The following is a 19,854-nucleotide window of genomic DNA, read 5'->3' as shown; positions in this document are numbered from 1 at the left end:
GCTTCTAATTGAAGATCCACAGCTATTTCATCATTCACTTGTATACAACTATCTATTTTTTCTATTAATGCTATGGTAGCAATCTCCTTAGTTTCTGATTTTAATTCACATTCAACACTGACATCTATTTTATCGAAAACTTTTGCAGCTGCTTCTGTAATTTCCTCTAAATCCTCCCGTAAAGAATGAAAGCTTCCGTATGATATATTACGTTGAAGCACCTCAGATCGATTCATGTCTAAATCGGAGGCATCTTGAAAAATTGTAGGTTTTTGATCATCGAAAAGCCATGACACCATACGATTTACTTTAAGGTGTAAATTACTTATCCTTCCGCGAGTCATACGTTTTTTAGCAAAACGTTTGCCTTTCCTTAGTTTACTAGAACTTTGTGTTGTTTTTCTTTGATCTACCTCCGAAGGGCTCGCTAGTTTTCTTAATTCTGAAGGTACTTCACATATAGCTTTCTTCTGGGAACAAGAAGGTAATAGACTATCGTCTATGGGTATAGGTGGTATAAAAGCCATTCCCACTGTTATATTTATATTAGTTTCCTCTTGCTTAATGTCATCATTGATAGCAACTTCTGTTTTGATGTCTTCCACCTTTATATTAAAATCTTCTAATGATTGATTGTTGGGAGTAGAAGTGGCTAATGGTTGTAGAATATCAGTAAGTAGTGTATAATTATTGTCCTTATTTACATCGTTATTCGATTGAGTTTCGTTTGGTTGCTCCAATTTAATGTTTTCAACCGTATTCTCATTTTCAGTTTTATTTCTAAAAGTTTCAAAATTATCACCATTATCATCATCGCTTACCTCTTCTTCTGGGGCATCGCCCTGTAGCAGAGTATCCGCTAACTTTTTAACATCCCGTGCTATAGTTTTGAACTGTTTTTGTGTGGGCAACATGCGTTCACAGTCCTAAATGGTAAATGAAAATAATTACACTATAGTTCATGTTAGGTGGCTAATAAAATCATTGCAATACTTACCCCCATATGCCTTAAAGCTTGACCCAAACCTTTACTGGCTGTTTTAAGGTCCTTAATATCTTCACGCTTAAAACGTTTTGAAGGTGAATCGCCCAACTCATCGGCCAGACTATAACCCTCTGAACGTTCCAAACGTTTTTCTAATTTTTGACAGATTTCATCTTTAGTTCTGATCTCATCTGTCAAACAGCGTATTTTCTCTTCACTTTCACGCAAGGCTTTTTCCAAACTTTGTATTTGTAGTTCGAGTGTGGCGACTTCTTCTCTAAGCTCGCCATTGGTTACCTCTATATGAAGGAAATCTTTTTTAAGATCAAACATTTGACCGCGCACACTTTCCAACTCCTTTTTAGATTGACTTTCAGTTTCCTGTTGCAGTTTACGCATAAAAGTCAACTCATCAATGAGACCTTTGTTGCGTTTCTTTTCATTCTCCAGAGCTTCGGTAAGAGGCTTTTGTTGCTCTCTAACTTGCTCGTGCTGTTCTTTGAAACGATCAAATTCAGATACCATTAATTGGTGATCTTCTTGTAGTTTTTGGTGATCTTTCGATACTCTTACCAAACAGGTCTTCAAACCTTGCTCAGCTTCCTCAAGTTGGCAGATTTTCTCATTGGCCGAGCGAGCATCTTCTCTCAAACAGTCTTGCAATTTTTGTATCTTTTGCTTAAGGCACATTTCTTTAGCACGGTATTGTTCTTCACGTTCCTTGTACTCTCTTTCGAGATCCACCCAATGAGAATCGGCTGATTCCATGGCGGCATAATGACGTGAATTAAGTTCTTTGATTTGATGTCTCAGACATTTGACTTCTTCCTTTAAGTACTGCAGTTCTCTTTCCTGGCAAATGCTGGTCTCGGAAGACTTCATGAAATCTTTATCGAAACCTCCAGCAGAGAAACGTGTAGGAGAACTTGTCAAATTCATGTTAGAGCCTTGGTTACCCATGGCCTCGTTGGTTGTTGTTGTCGTTGTTTGGGCGTTGGCAACTTGATAATTTTGATTTTGAACTTGAGCCAAAGTGCAATAGGTATTGCAAATCAGCAGCAATGGCAAAGTGCTGTGTAAAAATTCTAAATTCTCTTTGGCCTTCTGTTTATCCTCTTCCAAGTGACGTATTTGTGTCTCACTGGCAGCTAAATCGTCGCGTAATATAAAACACTCTGAGTGACAGTCTTTGTACTTGGCACTAAGTGCCTCTCTGGACATTTCCAACTCAACGTTGCGTTGGCTTAAAATCTCCAACTCAACTTCGAGTCTTTGCAAACGAAGTCTGGTATCGTTTTCAGCTTCCTCAAATTCACACTTCTCCTCCTCGAGCGTAGAGTTCTCACTCTCCAAAAATTCAACTCTATCTCTGAGTTCATTAACCTCCTTTTCGAGTAGAATTTCACGTTGCAAACGTTCGGCTAAACGTTTGGCTTGCACGTCACCAGAACTCTCATATATGAGCACCTTGCTCTCAAGTACTTCGACGCGCTCTTTGTAATATTGCAGGCGTTTTTGATCGGTTAAATTTGAAGAATTTTGTTGTTGTACAGGTACCTTTTTGGTGGGTGAATTGAATATGTGATGTGGAGAATAAGATGAAACACCAACACCGTCTTCAAAGTCGGTCTGCGTGCAAACGTTATTCTCACTAGCGTCGCTATAGAAGTCCGACTCTACAAATACACCACTCTCGCTTAAACTGTTCGTCTGCCAGGGTTGACAGCGTGCTTTACGTGGCGAATCTGTGGGTGTATTATGCGGTGCGAGTTGATGGCTATTGCTGGGCGTATAAGGAGCTGTGCTATTGTAGGGCTGGACTGTGGCTACAATACGTGAGGGTGTGTTGGTGTTTGATGAATTGCTGGTGTTAACTTTCGTAGAGTTTAGACTGCTGCTATCGTAAGTAGAACGGGCACTGTTTGTTGAGGCAGTAGATGCTGAACTGTAGTCCGATATACGCGATTTGACCTTTAATTTTAAAAAAATATATTTATAAAATTACAATAAAATATTTTAAATTGTTTTAGTAAATATTTTAAAATAAAATTTCGTTTACTATTAATTGATTTTAAAAGTAGAAATAGAAAATAAAAAGGAATGTCAAATCGGATTAGAACTGTAGGGGATTTTTATATAAATTACTTACCAAATCCAAACTACTGGCCTCATCACTGGAAGAGGTGACATTTAATGAGTTCGGTCCACTTCTGGGCGTTAAGGCATCCAATTGTTGTACCAAATTCAATACTTGCTGCAGACAATGTCTTTCATCTTCTTCTAGGGAGGATTTTTTCAAAAGATCTCCCAAACGCCTGCACAACTCTTCATTGGATATATCGATCAAGTCATCATGATGATGTTGACTTTGTGGCGATATTATGCCCGAATCGAGTTGTATACTGGCATTTTGACTGGTATGACTGTTATTGCCGAATAACATTTCGAATGGATCGGGTTTATTACCAGCTCCCGGACAAGACCATAGATTTTGTGTATTATTGGCGACAGTGGTAGTTTGCATCGATTCCGAAGATTCAGATGCGGGATTTGTGTGGCTTTGAAGCGACCACTATGAAAGTAAAAAGGAATATAATAATGAATAATTAATATTTCGATTAATTATGAAATTTATTCTTAGAAGACCCTACTGAAATATTGCTAAAGTTTCAACAAAATACAGATTTTACTCACTTATGAACTGTTCAAACATTTCAAAAATGTTAGTGTAACGGTTTTTAGTAGTATGCAAAATTTATTTTGGGATCTTTAAAATCTAATTAAATAAAATTTAAAAGGAGTTTATGTTTTATCTAATATCTTTAAATTTGTGATACCGCATTCTAGAATAAGTTCAAAATCTTCTCTCTTAAGACTAGTTTCTAAAAATTTTCAGAAGAATAGAAGCCCTGTTTTCAAACAATAACTCTCAGAAGCCTGGCGTCTGAAAAGGAATATCGGTAAAACCTATTCACATGTTTTGAATAAAAATGGAATCTTGCCGAAATATTCACTTTTTCAAGCGAGAATTCACTGTTTAGGAAAGAACAATTTCAAATATAGATACTTGATCCTAAATAGTTACAAAACTCTTACCATATAACTTCTCAGAAGTTGAATTGTAATATATTGAATTAATTAAAATACTTAATTAAAATATTCCTAGTCAATGGTTAGACAAACAACTTTTCAAAAATATTCCATGTCCACTATTAACAGATTTCATTGTAATTATCTTAGCAATAAGAACATAATGTAAATTTTATATTTTTTATTACGAAATATTTCATTAACGGTTTATAGATTTCAAATTTTTAAGTTATGCTGCAGTTTCAATTTAAAGAATTGCATTAAAAAAGTAACCGCTTTTTTCCACATTGTTCTCTGTTTATTACTGTTAACAACATTAATTACAAGAAGAATTATTTTAATTATTAATAACACAATGAACAAAAAAATATTCTTTTGTTTGTTTAATGGTAAAAACTGCATGTGGAAATTCACAAATAATGGGAAATAAGAGAACAAAAAAAAACTTCAGCCAACAAGGTGCTAATGGATTCTTGAGGGAGTTACAATTTTGCCATGTCAAATGAAAATGTTTTAAACTGATAATAATAATAATGATAAAAACTTAAGAAAGATTTTAATCTCAGCACTTTGAAAGTGGTTTTAACAATAAATTAACTATTTAAACAATTTGGAAAATTTTAAACAAAAAGGAAAAAAGTAAAACTTTCCAAATAAATTATAAACAATTAAAAATGTTATAAATATATAAACCCAGACACCCATACTTGTGAATCTAAATGGTTTTATCTATCAGTATTTGGTAAATAAATATGCAGCCGTATGTGTATACGCTTGGTTAGTTTTAAATAGTATTTTTTTTATTTTTATATTTTTTTTCAACTATTTCTTCTTCATCATATTGTTACAACGCTTTGCTGGTGTTTTGCTTAAACTCTTGAGGCGATTATTTTTATTTTTAAATTATATTGAACTTTTTTCTTTGTAGTTTTGTTTTAAAATCCAATTTATCTACAATATAAATAGAAAAAATTAAACTAAAGTGAAGTCTTCAAACTATAAATGTGAATTTTATTTCATTATTTTCAACTTCAATGGTTTTTAAGGTCTCTTTTGTTAGCAATACATTTTTCTTGCAATTAGTTTTTTTTTTGTCAGAAAAAAATCACAAAAAATTAAATTAGAATTGAAAGCAGGTTACAAAACATGCAAAATATTAGCAAAAACTCTAAAGCAAAATTAATATATAAATATCATAAAAATATAAAATCATAAAAATCTATTTTCCTTAGTTTAATGGAAACAAATTAAAAAAAAAACTTTGATTTGCTTTTAAATGAAGTCATTTTGTATGACTAAATTTTTTAACATTTAAAAACATTTTAACTGAACAAATCTACAACAGCGGGGGTTTAGTTATTTATAGGGGTTTAGAAGAGCACAAAAAAACATTAAACAAGAAGAACATTTCTTTGTTTAATCAACCTATAAACAATTAATAAAGACTTCAATAACTATTTTTTTCCAAACATAATTCTAATTATGAATTCACAAACTTTAGTCAAATTATGCACAGTGGTTTAATATGACTCTAACAAATTCGAACAAAACAATTTTTTAGAGAATTATTTAAAATAAAAATATTATTATTCCTTAAACGTTGTAGCCATTAAGTCGCTTAAGATTTATTGAGTTTAAAATACATTGTATTTTTGTGAAAAAATAATTATTAATTTTAACTTCACGTTTAGATAATATGAGCTTTAATGTTCTGTTAATAACATAGATTAAAAAAAAACGGCAATTTGAAAACTACGATAGAATAGTAATATGCTACTTAATATTTGCAGTTGTTAAAAAAGATTTTATGATTTTTTCATCGGCTTTACTTTCATGTTTTTAATAGGTCCCCTTCATATCGATAACAAAAAAAATCGATAAATGTTATCAATTTAAAATCGTACTCACTGTTTAATTTTTACTTTATGGCAGAATTTATATACAAATTTTGCAAAAACAATGTTCAATTTCTAGTTCTGTTCTAGTTTTGTTCTAGTTCTGTTATAGTTCTGTTCTAGTTTTGTTCTAGTTCTGTTCTAGTTCTGTTCTAGTTCTGTTCTAGTTCTGTTCTGTTCTAGTTCTGTTCTGTTCTAGTTCTGTTCTAGTTCTGTTCTAGTTCTGTTCTGTTCTGTTCTGTTCTGTTCTGTTCTAGTTCTGTTCTAGTTCTGTTCTAGTTCTGTTCTAGTTCTGTTCTAGTTCTGTTCTAGTTCTGTTCTAGTTCTGTTCTAGTTCTGTTCTAGTTCTGTTCTAGTTCTGTTCTAGTTCTGTTCTAGTTCTGTTCTAGCTCTGTTCTATTATTATTCTATTATTCTAGTTCTAGTTCTGTTCTAGTTCTGTACTAGTTCTCTTCTAGTTCCTAAATCACTTTTAATTCTTATTTAATCACTTTCAATTCTATGTGAAGTTTCTTAAATAGTTTGATGTGAAGTAAAAGACGTATGTATTTCTAAATGAAAATATATAAGCCTTTCAAAAATATACCAAATGTGATTTAAACAAATTGCTTTAAAAATCATGCCTTCAGGAAACATATTTAAGAACATTAAAAGAACTTTAAACTTTTCATGAAAAATAAAATTTCTTATTTTTTAGTAACAAAAACATTTAAGATCATATTCCAACTTAAACAATTCGCTAAAGCCTACAATTATTATCAGCCCTTCTAGCTTAATTTATGAATATTTAAATGGTCATTTAGAAAAACAAAAAAATTATATAAATATAAACGCCATGTTTTATTTTAAAAACATTTATCTTCATTAATCTTAGCGACAAAAAAAACAAATTGCAGTGTTTTTTCGTTGTTAATAAATGTCACAAAAAAAATAATAATAAAATTAGTAAAAAAAAGTAAATAACTAGTTTTTAATTATAAAACAGAATATTTTTGTAAGCAAACACTAGAATACTAATCTCGCATTTAACTTAAAAAAAATCATACAATTTTTCCAAATCTTTTTGAATTTTATTTGCGCAAAAAATTATTATCAAGATTTTTTAATAGTTTAAAAAGAATTTTTAATTCACAACAATTACAATTGACATCAACATGATTACTTTTGTTGTTGTCGTTGTTTTGTTTGTGCAATTTACTGAATAATATTTATTAGTTTCTAGTGTTGATTTATGGTCAGCGATTTTATTATTTATATGAATATTTATACATTGATTGAGCTGGTTGGACAACAATAATATAGAAACCGAAATAAAAAAAAATAATAAAAAATACTATGTATGAATAAAATAACGTATTCATTTGCATAATAACGTAAATAATTTTTATATTTAAACAAGCACATGTTTGTGCGAATGTGTTTTAAAGTAGCAAATTTTGTTGTTTTAGTTTTGGTTGTTAGAAGTTTAAATTGAAAAGAATAGCAACTGCTTTGATTGAAAGCTATTATACCCTACAATAAAAATAAACAATAATAGTTTAAAAATTGCAATTAATTGTTGTGTTTTTTTTCGGTAGTTATTAATTAACAAATTTTAACGGGGGCAACTTTAAAGGCTTTTATGAAATTAGTACAAAATGTTTGTAATTATTTTTTTCAAGGATTTTTTAAAGTCGTCGCAAACCCGAATGTTATTATTTTAATTTGTTAATTAACATGTTTTTGATTAGCAGTACCAAAAAGGCAGCAAACAATAAATTTGCAGTTTCATTTACTGATTGGTTTTCAGTCTTTAACGGACAAATAAAACAGTAGCGTATTAATTAAGGAAATATCTTCAGAATAAAATAAAAACATAACAAATTCATTTTTAAGCTAGTAGACTAACCAAATTCAATCCCATAAAGATTTAAATAGTCTGCGCATCTGGTATGTGTTTTTTTATACAGATTTATCTATAAATAATGTTTAATTTTTCCATTGCCGTATAATTTTTGCATGCTTATGAAATAATCTTGATATAATTATCAAGTATTATTGATTTAATGAATTTATTAATACAGATTTATATGAATTTAGAAAATTATTGCATTTTGGGTGTGGACTTTGAATGATTAAATCCGTCATAGTCAGTCGAGTGCATGCATAATGACTCAACGTACATGTTTTTATGCAAAAAAAGTTACACAAATGTTTGTAATTTTATAACAAAAGACTTAAGACATAAACTTGAATAAAACTGAGCTAAAAATAAACTGGAACCGAACTAGAACTGAACTAGAACTGAACTAGAACTGAACTAGAACTGAACTAGAACTGAACTAGAACTGAACTAGAACTGAACTAGAACTGAACTAGAACTGAACTAGAACTGAACTAGAACTGAACTAGAACTGAACTAGAACTGAACTAGAACTGAACTAGAACTGAACTAGAACTGAACTAGAACTGAACTAGAAATGAACTAGAACTGAACTAGAAATGAACTAGAACTGAACTAAAACTAAATTAGGAATTAACTAGTACCTAATCTATGCTTAAATTAGTCTCTTTGCCATTACATAAATTTCTCTTTCCCCTACCCAACACTAATATAAAACTTAATTTTATAATATTTTTTTATATTCGTTATGGTGTAAGGAAAATTAAAAATTGACACATTAAATCCATGTTTTCTTTGCAAGTCCAACTCGTTGTCGTTGCGATCTGGTAAAAAAATCAAAGTCATGGTAATTTATGGAAATAAATAATAGAAGTATGTGAAGATTAGACTACAAGTGTAACAGAAACTGACAAATGCGCAGGCAACATAAAATTAATATGTTTATTATAATTAATAACAATATCAACATAATTTTTACTCTGTCACAGCAAGACTATAATAATAAAGTTCTAAAAAGTCTCTCACTTAATTGTGTTATGAGGTTAAGAATATAAAACTTCTATATTTAAACTAAAATTAAAATTAAATTACAAATGCTTGAGGCTATAATTTGCATACTAAAGGGAGTTACTAAAAGTTAAAACAAATATTTAATAAAAAAGAAAAACCAAGCAAATAAAAATAAACAAATTAAAAAATGATTTAATCTAAATAACACATAAAGTATTTACTTAAGTTATTTAAGCAAAGAATTTCTTTTTAGCACTTACTAAACAAATAAAATCATCATCACACAACATTTCGTTCATTATATCTGTTACTTTTTGTTTAATACTGTTGAATGTATTCCTAGTGGGTGTAACTGATTATGGAGATGTTCTCTTTTTTTTATTGGAATCTGATAATATATTTTAATGCAGATGATTTCAGATTTTTATAAGCAGGTGCTTCATTTGTAGCTTTTTTTAATTTATCTAAGAAATTACGTAATTTTCTGTTTTTTAATGATTCCTTAACATTTACAAAAATTTTTCTTAATTGCTAAAAAATTTTTGAAAGCTATAGGTTTCACAAGCAAACTTTCGTATCAACTGTGGTTTTGGCAAATATTACTTTGACATTTTTTTCGTTAATGTTTTTGTTTAACAATTTTTGTGTTTTTGTTTAATTAGCTAAACAATTAAAACCTGTTTGGGTTTAATTCACTATTGTTTCATTTCTTTTCTTTTTTATTAAAACTTTAAAATTTAAAATATTTAATTAAAATTTCTATTTATTAAATGAATATTAAACATATTTTTTAATATTTGTTTAGTTTTTTCTTTATTTCTTATTATTTTTTGTTAAAGATTTTCTTTATTTTTTTTCCATATTTAACATTTTAATTGTTTCTAAACCCACTTATTTTGTTTTCGTTGAGTTTTTTTTTTTTTTTTTTTTTTTTGTTTTAAACAAATATTTCCAGTTTTTGCAATTTGAATATTTTTATCTTTGCCCAAATTAAACTTTACTTTTGTTGGTAATTTTGTTTGCAGTTGTTTTTTTTTTATATTGAGACGTGTTAAATTATTATTTTTATGCCTTTAGTTTTCATTCAATTTTAAATTTAACCGTTTTTTCTTGTGCTTCTTCGTCTTTGCTAAACACTCCGTTAGTTTGGCGCAAGCGCTGTTTGTAAAATTCACGTTCATACTAAACAATAACAAATTCAAAACTAAAATCACAAAAAAATATTGTGGAGTTAGATTGTAAAACAACAATAGCAATAGCGCAAAATCAAAAAGAACAATAACAGCAACAACAATCACAAAATTAGCAGAATGGAAGAAAAAATTCATTCATGTGTTTTTGAACTGACAGCAGTAGTGTAGTTGATTTAGCGATTTTAAAATATTTTTAGTCTTCTAAGAACATTTTTTTTTTTGCTCTGGATTAATTGGAGACTTGAACTAGAACTGAACTAGAACTGAACTAGAACTGAACTAGAACTGAACTAGAACTGAACTAGAACTGAACTAGAACTGAACTAGAACTGAACAAGAACTGAACTAGAACTGAACTAGAACTGAACTAGAACTGAACTAGAACTGAACTAGAACTGAACTAGAACTGAACTAGAACTGAACTAGAACTGAACTAGAACTGAACTAGAACTGAACTAGAACTGAACTAGAACTGAACAAGAACTGAACTAGAACTGAACTAGAACTGAACTAGAACTGAACTAGAACTGAACTAGAACTGAACTAGAACTGAACTAGAACTGAACTAGAACTGAACTAGGTAGAACTGAACTAGAACTGAACTAGGACTGAACTAGAACTGAACTAGAACTGAACTAGAACTGAACTAGAACTGAACTAGAACTGAACTAGAACTGAACTAGAACTGAACTAGAACTGAACTAGAACTGAACTAGAACTGAACTAGAACTGAACTAGAAACTGAACTAGAACTGAACTAGAACTGAACTAGAACTGAACTAGAACTGAACTAGAACTGACTAGAAGAACTGAACTGAGAACTAGAAACTAGAACTGAACTAGAACTGAACTAGAACTGAACTAGAACTGAACTAGAACTGAACTAGAACTGAACTAGAAGAACTAGAACTGAACTAGAACTGAACTAGAACTGAACTAGAACTGAACTAGAACTGAACTAGAACTGAACTAGAACTGAACTAGAACTGAACTAGAACTGAACTAGAACTGAACTAGAACTGAACTAGAACTGAACTAGAACTGAACTAGAACTGAACTAGAACTGAACTAGAACTGAACTAGAACTGAACTAGAACTGAACTAGAACTGAACTAGAACTGAACTAGAACTGAACTAGAACTGAACTAGAACTGAACTAGAACTGACTAGAACTGAAGAACTGAACTAGAACTGAACTAGAACTGAACTAGAACTGAACTAGAACTGAACTAGAACTGAACTAGAACTGAACTAGAACTGAACTAGAACTGAACTAGAACTGAACTAGAACTGAACTAGAACTGAACTAGAACTGAACTAGAACTGAACTAGAACTGAACTAGAACTGAACTAGAACTGAACTAGAACTGAACTAGAACTGAACTAGAACTGAACTAGAACTGAACTAGAACTGAACTAGAACTGAACTAGAACTGAACTAGAACTGAACTAGAACTGAACTAGAACTGACTGAACTGAACTAGAACTGAACTAGAACTGAACTAGAACTGAACTAGAACTGAACTAGAACTGAACTAGAACTGAACTAGAACTGAACTAGAACTGAACTAGAACTGAACTAGAACTGAACTAGAACTGAACTAGAACTGAACTAGAACTGAACTAGAACTGAACTAGAACTGAACTAGAACTGAACTAGAACTGAACTAGAACTGAACTAGAACTGAACTAGAACTGAACTAGAACTGAACTAGAACTGAACTAGAACTGAACTAGAACTGAACTAGAACTGAACTAGAACTGAACTAGAACTGAACTAGAACTGAACTAGAACTGAAGTAGAACTGAAGTAGAACTGAACTAGAACTGAACTAGAACTGAACTAGAACTGAACTAGAACTGAACTAGAACTGAACTAGAACTGAACTAGAACTGAACTAGAACTGAACTAGAACTGAACTAGAACTGAACTAGAACTGAACTAGAACTGAACTAGAACTGAACTAGAACTGAACTAGAACTGAACTAGAACTGAACTAGAACTGAACTAGAACTGAACTAGAACTGAACTAGAACTGAACTAGAGCTGAACTAGAGCTGAACTAGAACTGAACTAGAACTGAACTAGAACTGAACTAGAACTGAACTAGAACTGAACTAGAACTGAACTAGAACTGAACTAGAACTGAATTAGAACTGAATTAGAACTGAACTAGAACTGAACTAGAACTGAACTAGAACTGAACTAGAACTGAACTAGAACTGAACTAGAACTGAACTGAACTAGAACTGAACTAGAACTGAACTAGAACTGTACTAGAATTTTTTGTTTTAAACAAATATTTCCAGTTTTTGCAATTTGAATATTTTTATCTTTGCCCAAATTAAACTTTACTTTTGTTGGTAATTTTGTTTGCAGTTGTTTTTTTTTTATATTGAGACGTGTTAAATTATTATTTTTATGCCTTTAGTTTTCATTCAATTTTAAATTTAACCGTTTTTTCTTGTGCTTCTTCGTCTTTGCTAAACACTCCGTTAGTTTGGCGCAAGCGCTGTTTGTAAAATTCACGTTCATACTAAACAATAACAAATTCAAAACTAAAATCACAAAAAAATATTGTGGAGTTAGATTGTAAAACAACAATAGCAATAGCGCAAAATCAAAAAGAACAATAACAGCAACAACAATCACAAAATTAGCAGAATGGAAGAAAAAATTCATTCATGTGTTTTTGAACTGACAGCAGTAGTGTAGTTGATTTAGCGATTTTAAAATATTTTTAGTCTTCTAAGAACATTTTTTTTTTTGCTCTGGATTAATTGGAGACTTGAACTAGAACTGAACTAGAACTGAACTAGAACTGAACTAGAACTGAACTAGAACTGAACTAGAACTGAACTAGAACTGAACTAGAACTGAACTAGAACTGAACTAGAACTGAACTAGAACTGAACTAGAACTGAACTAGAACTGAACTAGAACTGAACTAGAACTGAACTGAACTAGAACTGAACTAGAACTGAACTAGAACTGTACTAGAACTGAACTAGAATTATCTACATACAAGTGCTTTTTAATTTCTTAAAAGTAGTCATCATTTACTGCATATCTAAACAAAACAATATTTGCCAACGAGAGAGAGAGAGAGAACTTAGTTAATGCTAAGAGTACAAAGAGCAATAGCTAATGTATTACCCGACATTAAATTATTTGCAAAATAAATACTATTGAAAGATTTTTTCAAACAAGATTTTGAATAAATTTGCAAATTAAAATTTATTTTTAAAATTGTTTTTTTTATTTATATCTATAGGTTATGTTTTATTTAGTAACAAACTAAATAAGTTGGTGTTTTGTTTTTAAAAGATTAAAAAACTTCCCACAATTTTAAATATTTTAACTTATACTATAAATGACGATTGTTCTTCATAAATGGTCATTTAAACAAACCAATAATAATGACAAAGAAAAAACTAACCACAAATAAATTGTTTAACATACAAAAACAAAAAACTATAAAAAAATAAATACAAACTTAGGCACATATTCTATTCATAAGTTTTTTAAGAATTGGCAATAGTTGTTGAAAGTAAAAAGGGCTTAAAATACGTTTATTAAACTATTTTTTTTTTGGCAAAGTAAATTTTTATAGGATAAAAAAAACTTGACTTTATTTTTTATAAGGTTGCCAATAAAGTTGTTATGACTTAAGTGGTTTATAAGGCCTTTTTAACATATTAAATCTACGTCTAAACTTATATGTTAACTATAAAAACCCTGCCTTTAAAAGTCATTGTTAGTTTTTGCATTCATATTTTTTTTTATAATTCTTACAATTGCGCGCCAAAATGGTTTTACAATTTGTTTGTGAATGGTGGATTTTGTTGTAGCGAAATACTTTTGATATTCTTTAATGACTCATAATAAATAATCTAGCTTAACAATTTGCACGTGCATTTATGTATCTTTTTCAAATTTAAACATCTAAAATGCGTGGTTGCTGTTTCAATTTAATGTTAAAGTTTTGTATAAATTTATGGCTTAACAAACAAATTTGGAGATAAACACATTTTTATAGTGTCATCACATTAATTAAATTGTGTTAATAATATTGTTTTGTTCATTTGTTTTTATAATAATATCAAGTGTAGGTGGGGAATAGGTTGTCTAAAAAGGAGACTATGATTGGCAAAATATTTCGAAAATATATTAATTTTTGGGAATTTAAAAAAACTAAAGTATAAAAACCACATCATTTGAACTATAATTTTGTATTAAAATGCAATAAAAACCACATTTTATTAGGGACATGTCTAAAACATTAATAAAACAAAAGACTTAAGAAACAAACTTTTTTGGTATGAGATCAATAATTTTTATTTATCTAAGATTTTTAAAAAAAATCTAATTAAATACAAAAATGTGTGAAAATAAAAAACAAATGCAAATAAATAAATTCCATAATGTTACTGAACTACAAGCAAAACTGGTAGCATGTGTAAATAGTATACAATCAAACATTTATATGTGGCGTCAAATGAATAAATGAGTGAATGAACAAAAGTCCACTATATATTTTTTGTATATTGAGTCATAGCCTAAAATGCACGATTTTTTCTATATAACAAAAACAACAACTTGTCTCCAGTGACATATTATATTAGATTTATGAACTGCTATAAGGCAGTTACAAAAGCAAAAATTAAATTGTCTCAATTTTACAGCGAAATACCGTTTAAAACTGTTTACCTCTCAAAACTTATAATCAAAAATTTTAATTTGCCAGAGTGATCAATAAATTTTAAATATAAACCTATAAATAAAAACACGCCCTTTTTTAAATAAAATGTCTCTAGAGTTTGGTATTTTTGCTTTCCCTTGCTAAAATATTTATAATATTTCTTCAATAGTTTTTTATTTATTTTCGACAATTTCATATTTAAGGTAAATTAAGAAATATTAATAAATAAATGGCTTTTAGATGTATTTAACCTGTGACCTTTTTGTTTTATCTTAAAAATTTTCGTTTTTTAGCATTACTTAAAAACTAAACTATTTCAATCACGTTTTTTAATAATAAAAACCTGCTTACATTTTTTATTAGACACTCTTTTCAAAACTTAGAGGAGGTTTTCATTTTATTGATTTGGTTTCTACTTTAAGTTTATTTTTATTTTTTCTACATGCAAATCTTTTTTTATTTATTTAAAAACGTGACTTTGTGCAAAAAAAAACAAAAGATGATTGCTAACGAAATGTTGATTATGATTAGAGATATTCTTTACAAAAATTATGCTAAAAAAAGAAAAAAATGTATATAGATTTTTATATTTCTGTCATTAAGAAAACAATTTATAAAATATATCTTAAAATCTGTTACATTTTTTGTACATTTTATAAAAAAGTAAAAGCTTTTTTAACAAGCTTTTATTATCGAGTTCTTGTTCTAGTTCAGTACTAGTTCAGTTCTAATTCAGTTCTAGTTCAGTTCTAGTTCAGTTCTAGTTTTGTTCTAGTTCAGTTCTAGTTCAGTTCTAGTTCAGTTCTAGTTCAGTTCTAGTTCAGTTCTAGTTCAGTTCTAGTTCAGTTCTAGTTCAGTTCTAGTTCAGTTCTAGTTCAGTTCTAGTTCAGTTCTAGTTCAGTTCTAGTTCAGTTCTAGTTCAGTTCTAGTTCAGTTCTAGTTCAGTTCTAGTTCTGTTCTAGTTCAGTCCTAGTTCAGTTCTAGTTCAGTTCTAGTTCAGTTCTAGTTCAATTAACATGTTTACCCAATTTCTTTAAAAGACATTTACACATTAAACATAAGACAAGTTTTTAAGTAAATGTTAATAAAATACTGCTAAATCTGTAACAACTCTAGTTGCCCACTGTTATTAACAGTTAAACGGCAATAGATTTTTTTCCTAAACTTTTTTCCCTAAATTTCAAAATCTATAGTATACTTTAGAGAGCTTATAGAATAAAAATCACTAAAAATCCAAAGCCTACTTTAGGCATCTAAATAATTTTGTAATTAAATTGTAAAACACACACTTACCTTATCATTAGTCTCTTCCAATTCAAGTATTCTAAATTCTAGCAATTCATTTTGTTCACGTAAATCATTGGCCTCGGCCTGTAATTCATGCTCCTGTTCCTCCAAATATTTAATGCGTTCCATTAATTGTGGTATTTTGGTGTTGTTAGCACTCTAACAAAGAAAAGAAGTAAAACACCAACAAACAATTAAAATAACACTTTTTTATATATATATATGTGTGTATATATGATTAATTTACCTCCATGGCATTGGTTTCCAATTCGATAATTTGTTCCTTGGCTATATTGAGTTCTTGTTTCAGTTGTTCATTTTGTTTTTGCAATAAGTCAACTTCCTTCTGTAGTTTTTCTATATCATTGGTATAGCTGCGCATCTATTATTAAGAAGAAAACAAGAAAATGAAATATTTTTGTATTTAGCATTTTGCGGCTTAAAAATAAATATTTCGTAAAAAAGAAAATAAACTATTTTTATAACACTTGTACTTGTTAAGATTCCTGTATTTTTTGAATTAAAACTTCCTCGGACAGTTTGGTCAAGAGACCATATATGTGGTCATTAGCAATATGAGTGTGAAACCACCTTCAATGTTAAAGTTAAAAACAAAATACAAAATTTTATTTTTCATCTTAAGTCTAAAATATTATTGTAATACGTTTGTCGGCAGCTATAAAAAACATGATTTCAAAAAAAGGATGCTTTAAAGCAAAAACAACGAGCCGAGGTATAAAGAAAACCATTTAGCCAAAGGTAACTAAGTTACGCCTTTGGGTTTATGTGCTGAACTTTTATCATTTGTTTTACCATCTTCGCTGCAGTTGTACATATTTTTATTGTTATTGTTCATGGCAGACAAAATGCCAAAGACCTCAAAGCCATTGCAGATAGTAGCTACTAGCATTGTCACTAAAAAAGGTCTCTCTATGACAGGAGGCTTATTGTACACTAGCATCTACTTCGATACCCACATACATTCGTTACATACAAATGTTGCTAACATATATCTGAATAAAATGCCTTAATGCTAAATCCAAAGGCAGACAAACGTTGTATGAATGTGTATTTTGTATGTGGCCCTGAAATAATCGTGAGATTTTTCTTTATTTTTCTCTATATGTATAATTTTTTATTTTTATTTTTTGCAAGTTAACAATTGGATATAAATCGCATGTCTGCTAGTTTTCTTTACAATTCGTTTTATTTTATTTCAGTTTTAGTTTATTTGTTGTTTGGTTCATTACTATTATTATTTTTATTATAAATATGTGTCATTGAGCCAAAAAATGCATTGTCAATGTCTTTAAGCAAAGTCACTAAAATAATGTGCATTTTTCTACTTTTTTCCGTTTTTTTTTTTTTTGTTTTGGGTAGAAAATAAATAATAAATATTATTTTTTTATATAAATTGATTTATTAGTTTAAAAGTGAAATTGAATATTATTTTTTATTAGTTGTTAATAAGGTGCTTTAATAATAGTAATAATAAAAAATATAAAAGGTTCATATAAGTTTGTTTATATGAGATCCAAACGAAAGACTTAAGCAACAAACTTTACTTTTACGGTTAAAGGCCAGACAACGAATAAGTATTATTTTTGAATTGTTTGCTTTAAATCAATATTTGGTAAAAGCAATCAAAATAATTTCTTTCGGTAAATGTTGTATATCAATCATTTTTTTTGTATAGATTTTGCTCTAAATGAGAAAAATTTTAAAATAAGAAAAAAATTACTTCTTACAAAGAAAATTGAAAGTGGGAAAAGTTTTATGCTATTTGGGGAACAACTTGAATCTCGGCATTTAGTTATGTGTTACATACATAGATGTCGAAACATTAATAGAAACGTTTTTTTTTCTGTAAAAATCTTTATCTTGAAAAAGCTTTGCTTGCTATTTCTGGAAGAAAAAGTTTAACTGATTGTTTAAAAAATGACCTTATTGTGGGCTACTCTTGTAGGTAATTCCAACAAATTTTCAACCTTTTGAAAATAAGAATCATAATTGTAAATAAGGTCGCACTTGCTAATTCATCCTTCTGCTGATTGACATAAGTAGTGCATCTTTTCGGTTCATAGCATACACAAAGGAAAAATTCAAACAAAAAGTTTTAATATAAAGATTTTCTCCTTTCTACGATCACTGCTTTTGAATTATTATAAATTTAACTTATCTCAACTGAATTTCCTCAGAACAAATGATATTCGAAATAGAACAGTTCTTGCTACATCGCTCTGCTCATTTACATAAACGTAGGGACGTCAGGGAGAAAATTAAAATACAGATCATTCTTTGAATGTTTGACGAAAAAGTCTCATCAACGAAAATTCCAATACTTCCACGAATTTTTAGTACCTTTGCGATACATAACAATCAGGAAGCAAAGTGTTAAACAAAAAAGTTAAAAACTAAACAATTTTTGCTTTAGACCGATCAAAGCTCTTCAAATCCTTATAACTAAACTTATTTATATCGTCTTAATAATTTTCAAAACTTACCGTTTGCCAAATATCTGTAGGCTCTTCACCATTTGCTGGTGGTTGAGGACTTATACTGGTCGGTGCTGAGGATAAAGCTGAATCGGAATCTGAATGATTATTATGATGATGATGGTGGTGATGATGATGATGTCTATGATGGTGATGATGATCATGTTCATGATTTTCTTTAGCATCTTGTATGGCTTTATTTTGTAAATGCTGTGTTAATTCTTGTGTTATGTGTTGTTCATCAAAATGATCGGTTTCTACATCGCATGCCAATGACGTTGCCAACAAGTTGGCTGTTGTTGGTGGTGTTGTTTGTGTTGTTGCTTCAGCTGTTGCAATCATATTTCTAGTGGAATTCATTAAGGATGAGGTGTCGTTGGTTTGTGTTGCCGTTGTCAGCAATAATGGTTCAGGTTTTTTCTTCATAATACAACATTTGTGACCACCATCATCAGTGTCATTGTTGTTGCAATTGTTGTTATTGCTGTTGTTGTGGTTATGCAAATCTGGTATTTCTAAAGCCTTTAAATGTACAATAGTTATTGCATTATTCTGTTCATTGTTATTTTCAACAATTTCTGTTGCTGTTTCTTTAACATTATTGTGATGTGTATTGAGTATTTTAGTTGATTTTTGTAGATTCGTTGTGACATTTTTTGTATTATTTATCAGCTCAATATTCTTGAGTTTGGAAATCTGTAAGAAAACAAAAATGAATATTTCAAATTAATACTTAAACTCTGAGTAAAAATTGTCTAAGTAAAATTTTAAATATTTTTTTTATATAAATTAACTACGACCTTGTTTTGTTAAATACTTTAACATTTAAAGTAGCTGCTAGCAACATAAATTTTATTAAAATTTTAATTGCTAAGTTTGAACAAAATTTAAACAAGTTGCCTTAATGGAAAAATGCTTATTTCATTAATTTATTTTAATACAACTCCCACATTATTTATGTATGTACTGCTAATTAAAATTTAGTTATTAGTTAAAAACACTTTAAATGTTCTCGCTTCCAGTGAATGAAACAAAAAAAATATATATATTTTTAAAATCTTTTCTATAATTGTGTATATAACATACAGAACTTTAAAGTGGAAATAAAATTAGCAAAATCATTTCTTTTAACACTGACTGCTAGTGACACTTTAGACAATTTGACCGAAAAAGTCAGACAGACAATAAACAATTTTATTGTTAGGTGTTAAATTAACACACAACAATCAAAAATTATTTGCTCTACTTTTTCTATCTCAGCACTTTATAAAATATTTTCTGACATTTTTTTCTGTTTTTTTATTACAGTTTAA

The 19,854-nt window shown here is 29.2% G+C and overlaps 1 protein-coding gene across 3 annotated transcripts in view; it reads right to left on the bottom strand.

The window, feature by feature from the left end:
- The window catches only part of LOC111690211 (putative uncharacterized protein DDB_G0267840), a 112,114-nt gene that overhangs the window by 2,995 nt on the left and 89,265 nt on the right, over positions 1-19,854 (bottom strand). For all 3 annotated transcript variants that reach the window (XM_046950749.1, XM_023452651.2, XM_023452654.2), the window contains 6 exons: positions 18,551-19,237; positions 16,294-16,428; positions 16,053-16,205; positions 3,135-3,557; positions 998-2,956; positions 822-926 (listed from right to left, as the gene is read on the bottom strand). In XM_046950749.1, the coding sequence (XP_046806705.1) occupies positions 822-926; positions 998-2,956; positions 3,135-3,557; positions 16,053-16,205; positions 16,294-16,428; positions 18,551-19,237 (3,462 nt within the window). The remainder of the gene's footprint in view (positions 1-821; positions 927-997; positions 2,957-3,134; positions 3,558-16,052; positions 16,206-16,293; positions 16,429-18,550; positions 19,238-19,854) is intronic.

This window comes from Lucilia cuprina, chromosome 4 (assembly GCF_022045245.1).
Source record: "Lucilia cuprina isolate Lc7/37 chromosome 4, ASM2204524v1, whole genome shotgun sequence".
In the NCBI taxonomy this organism is placed as follows: domain Eukaryota; kingdom Metazoa; phylum Arthropoda; class Insecta; order Diptera; family Calliphoridae; genus Lucilia; species Lucilia cuprina.
This window is presented reverse-complemented; position numbering and strand designations above follow the sequence as displayed.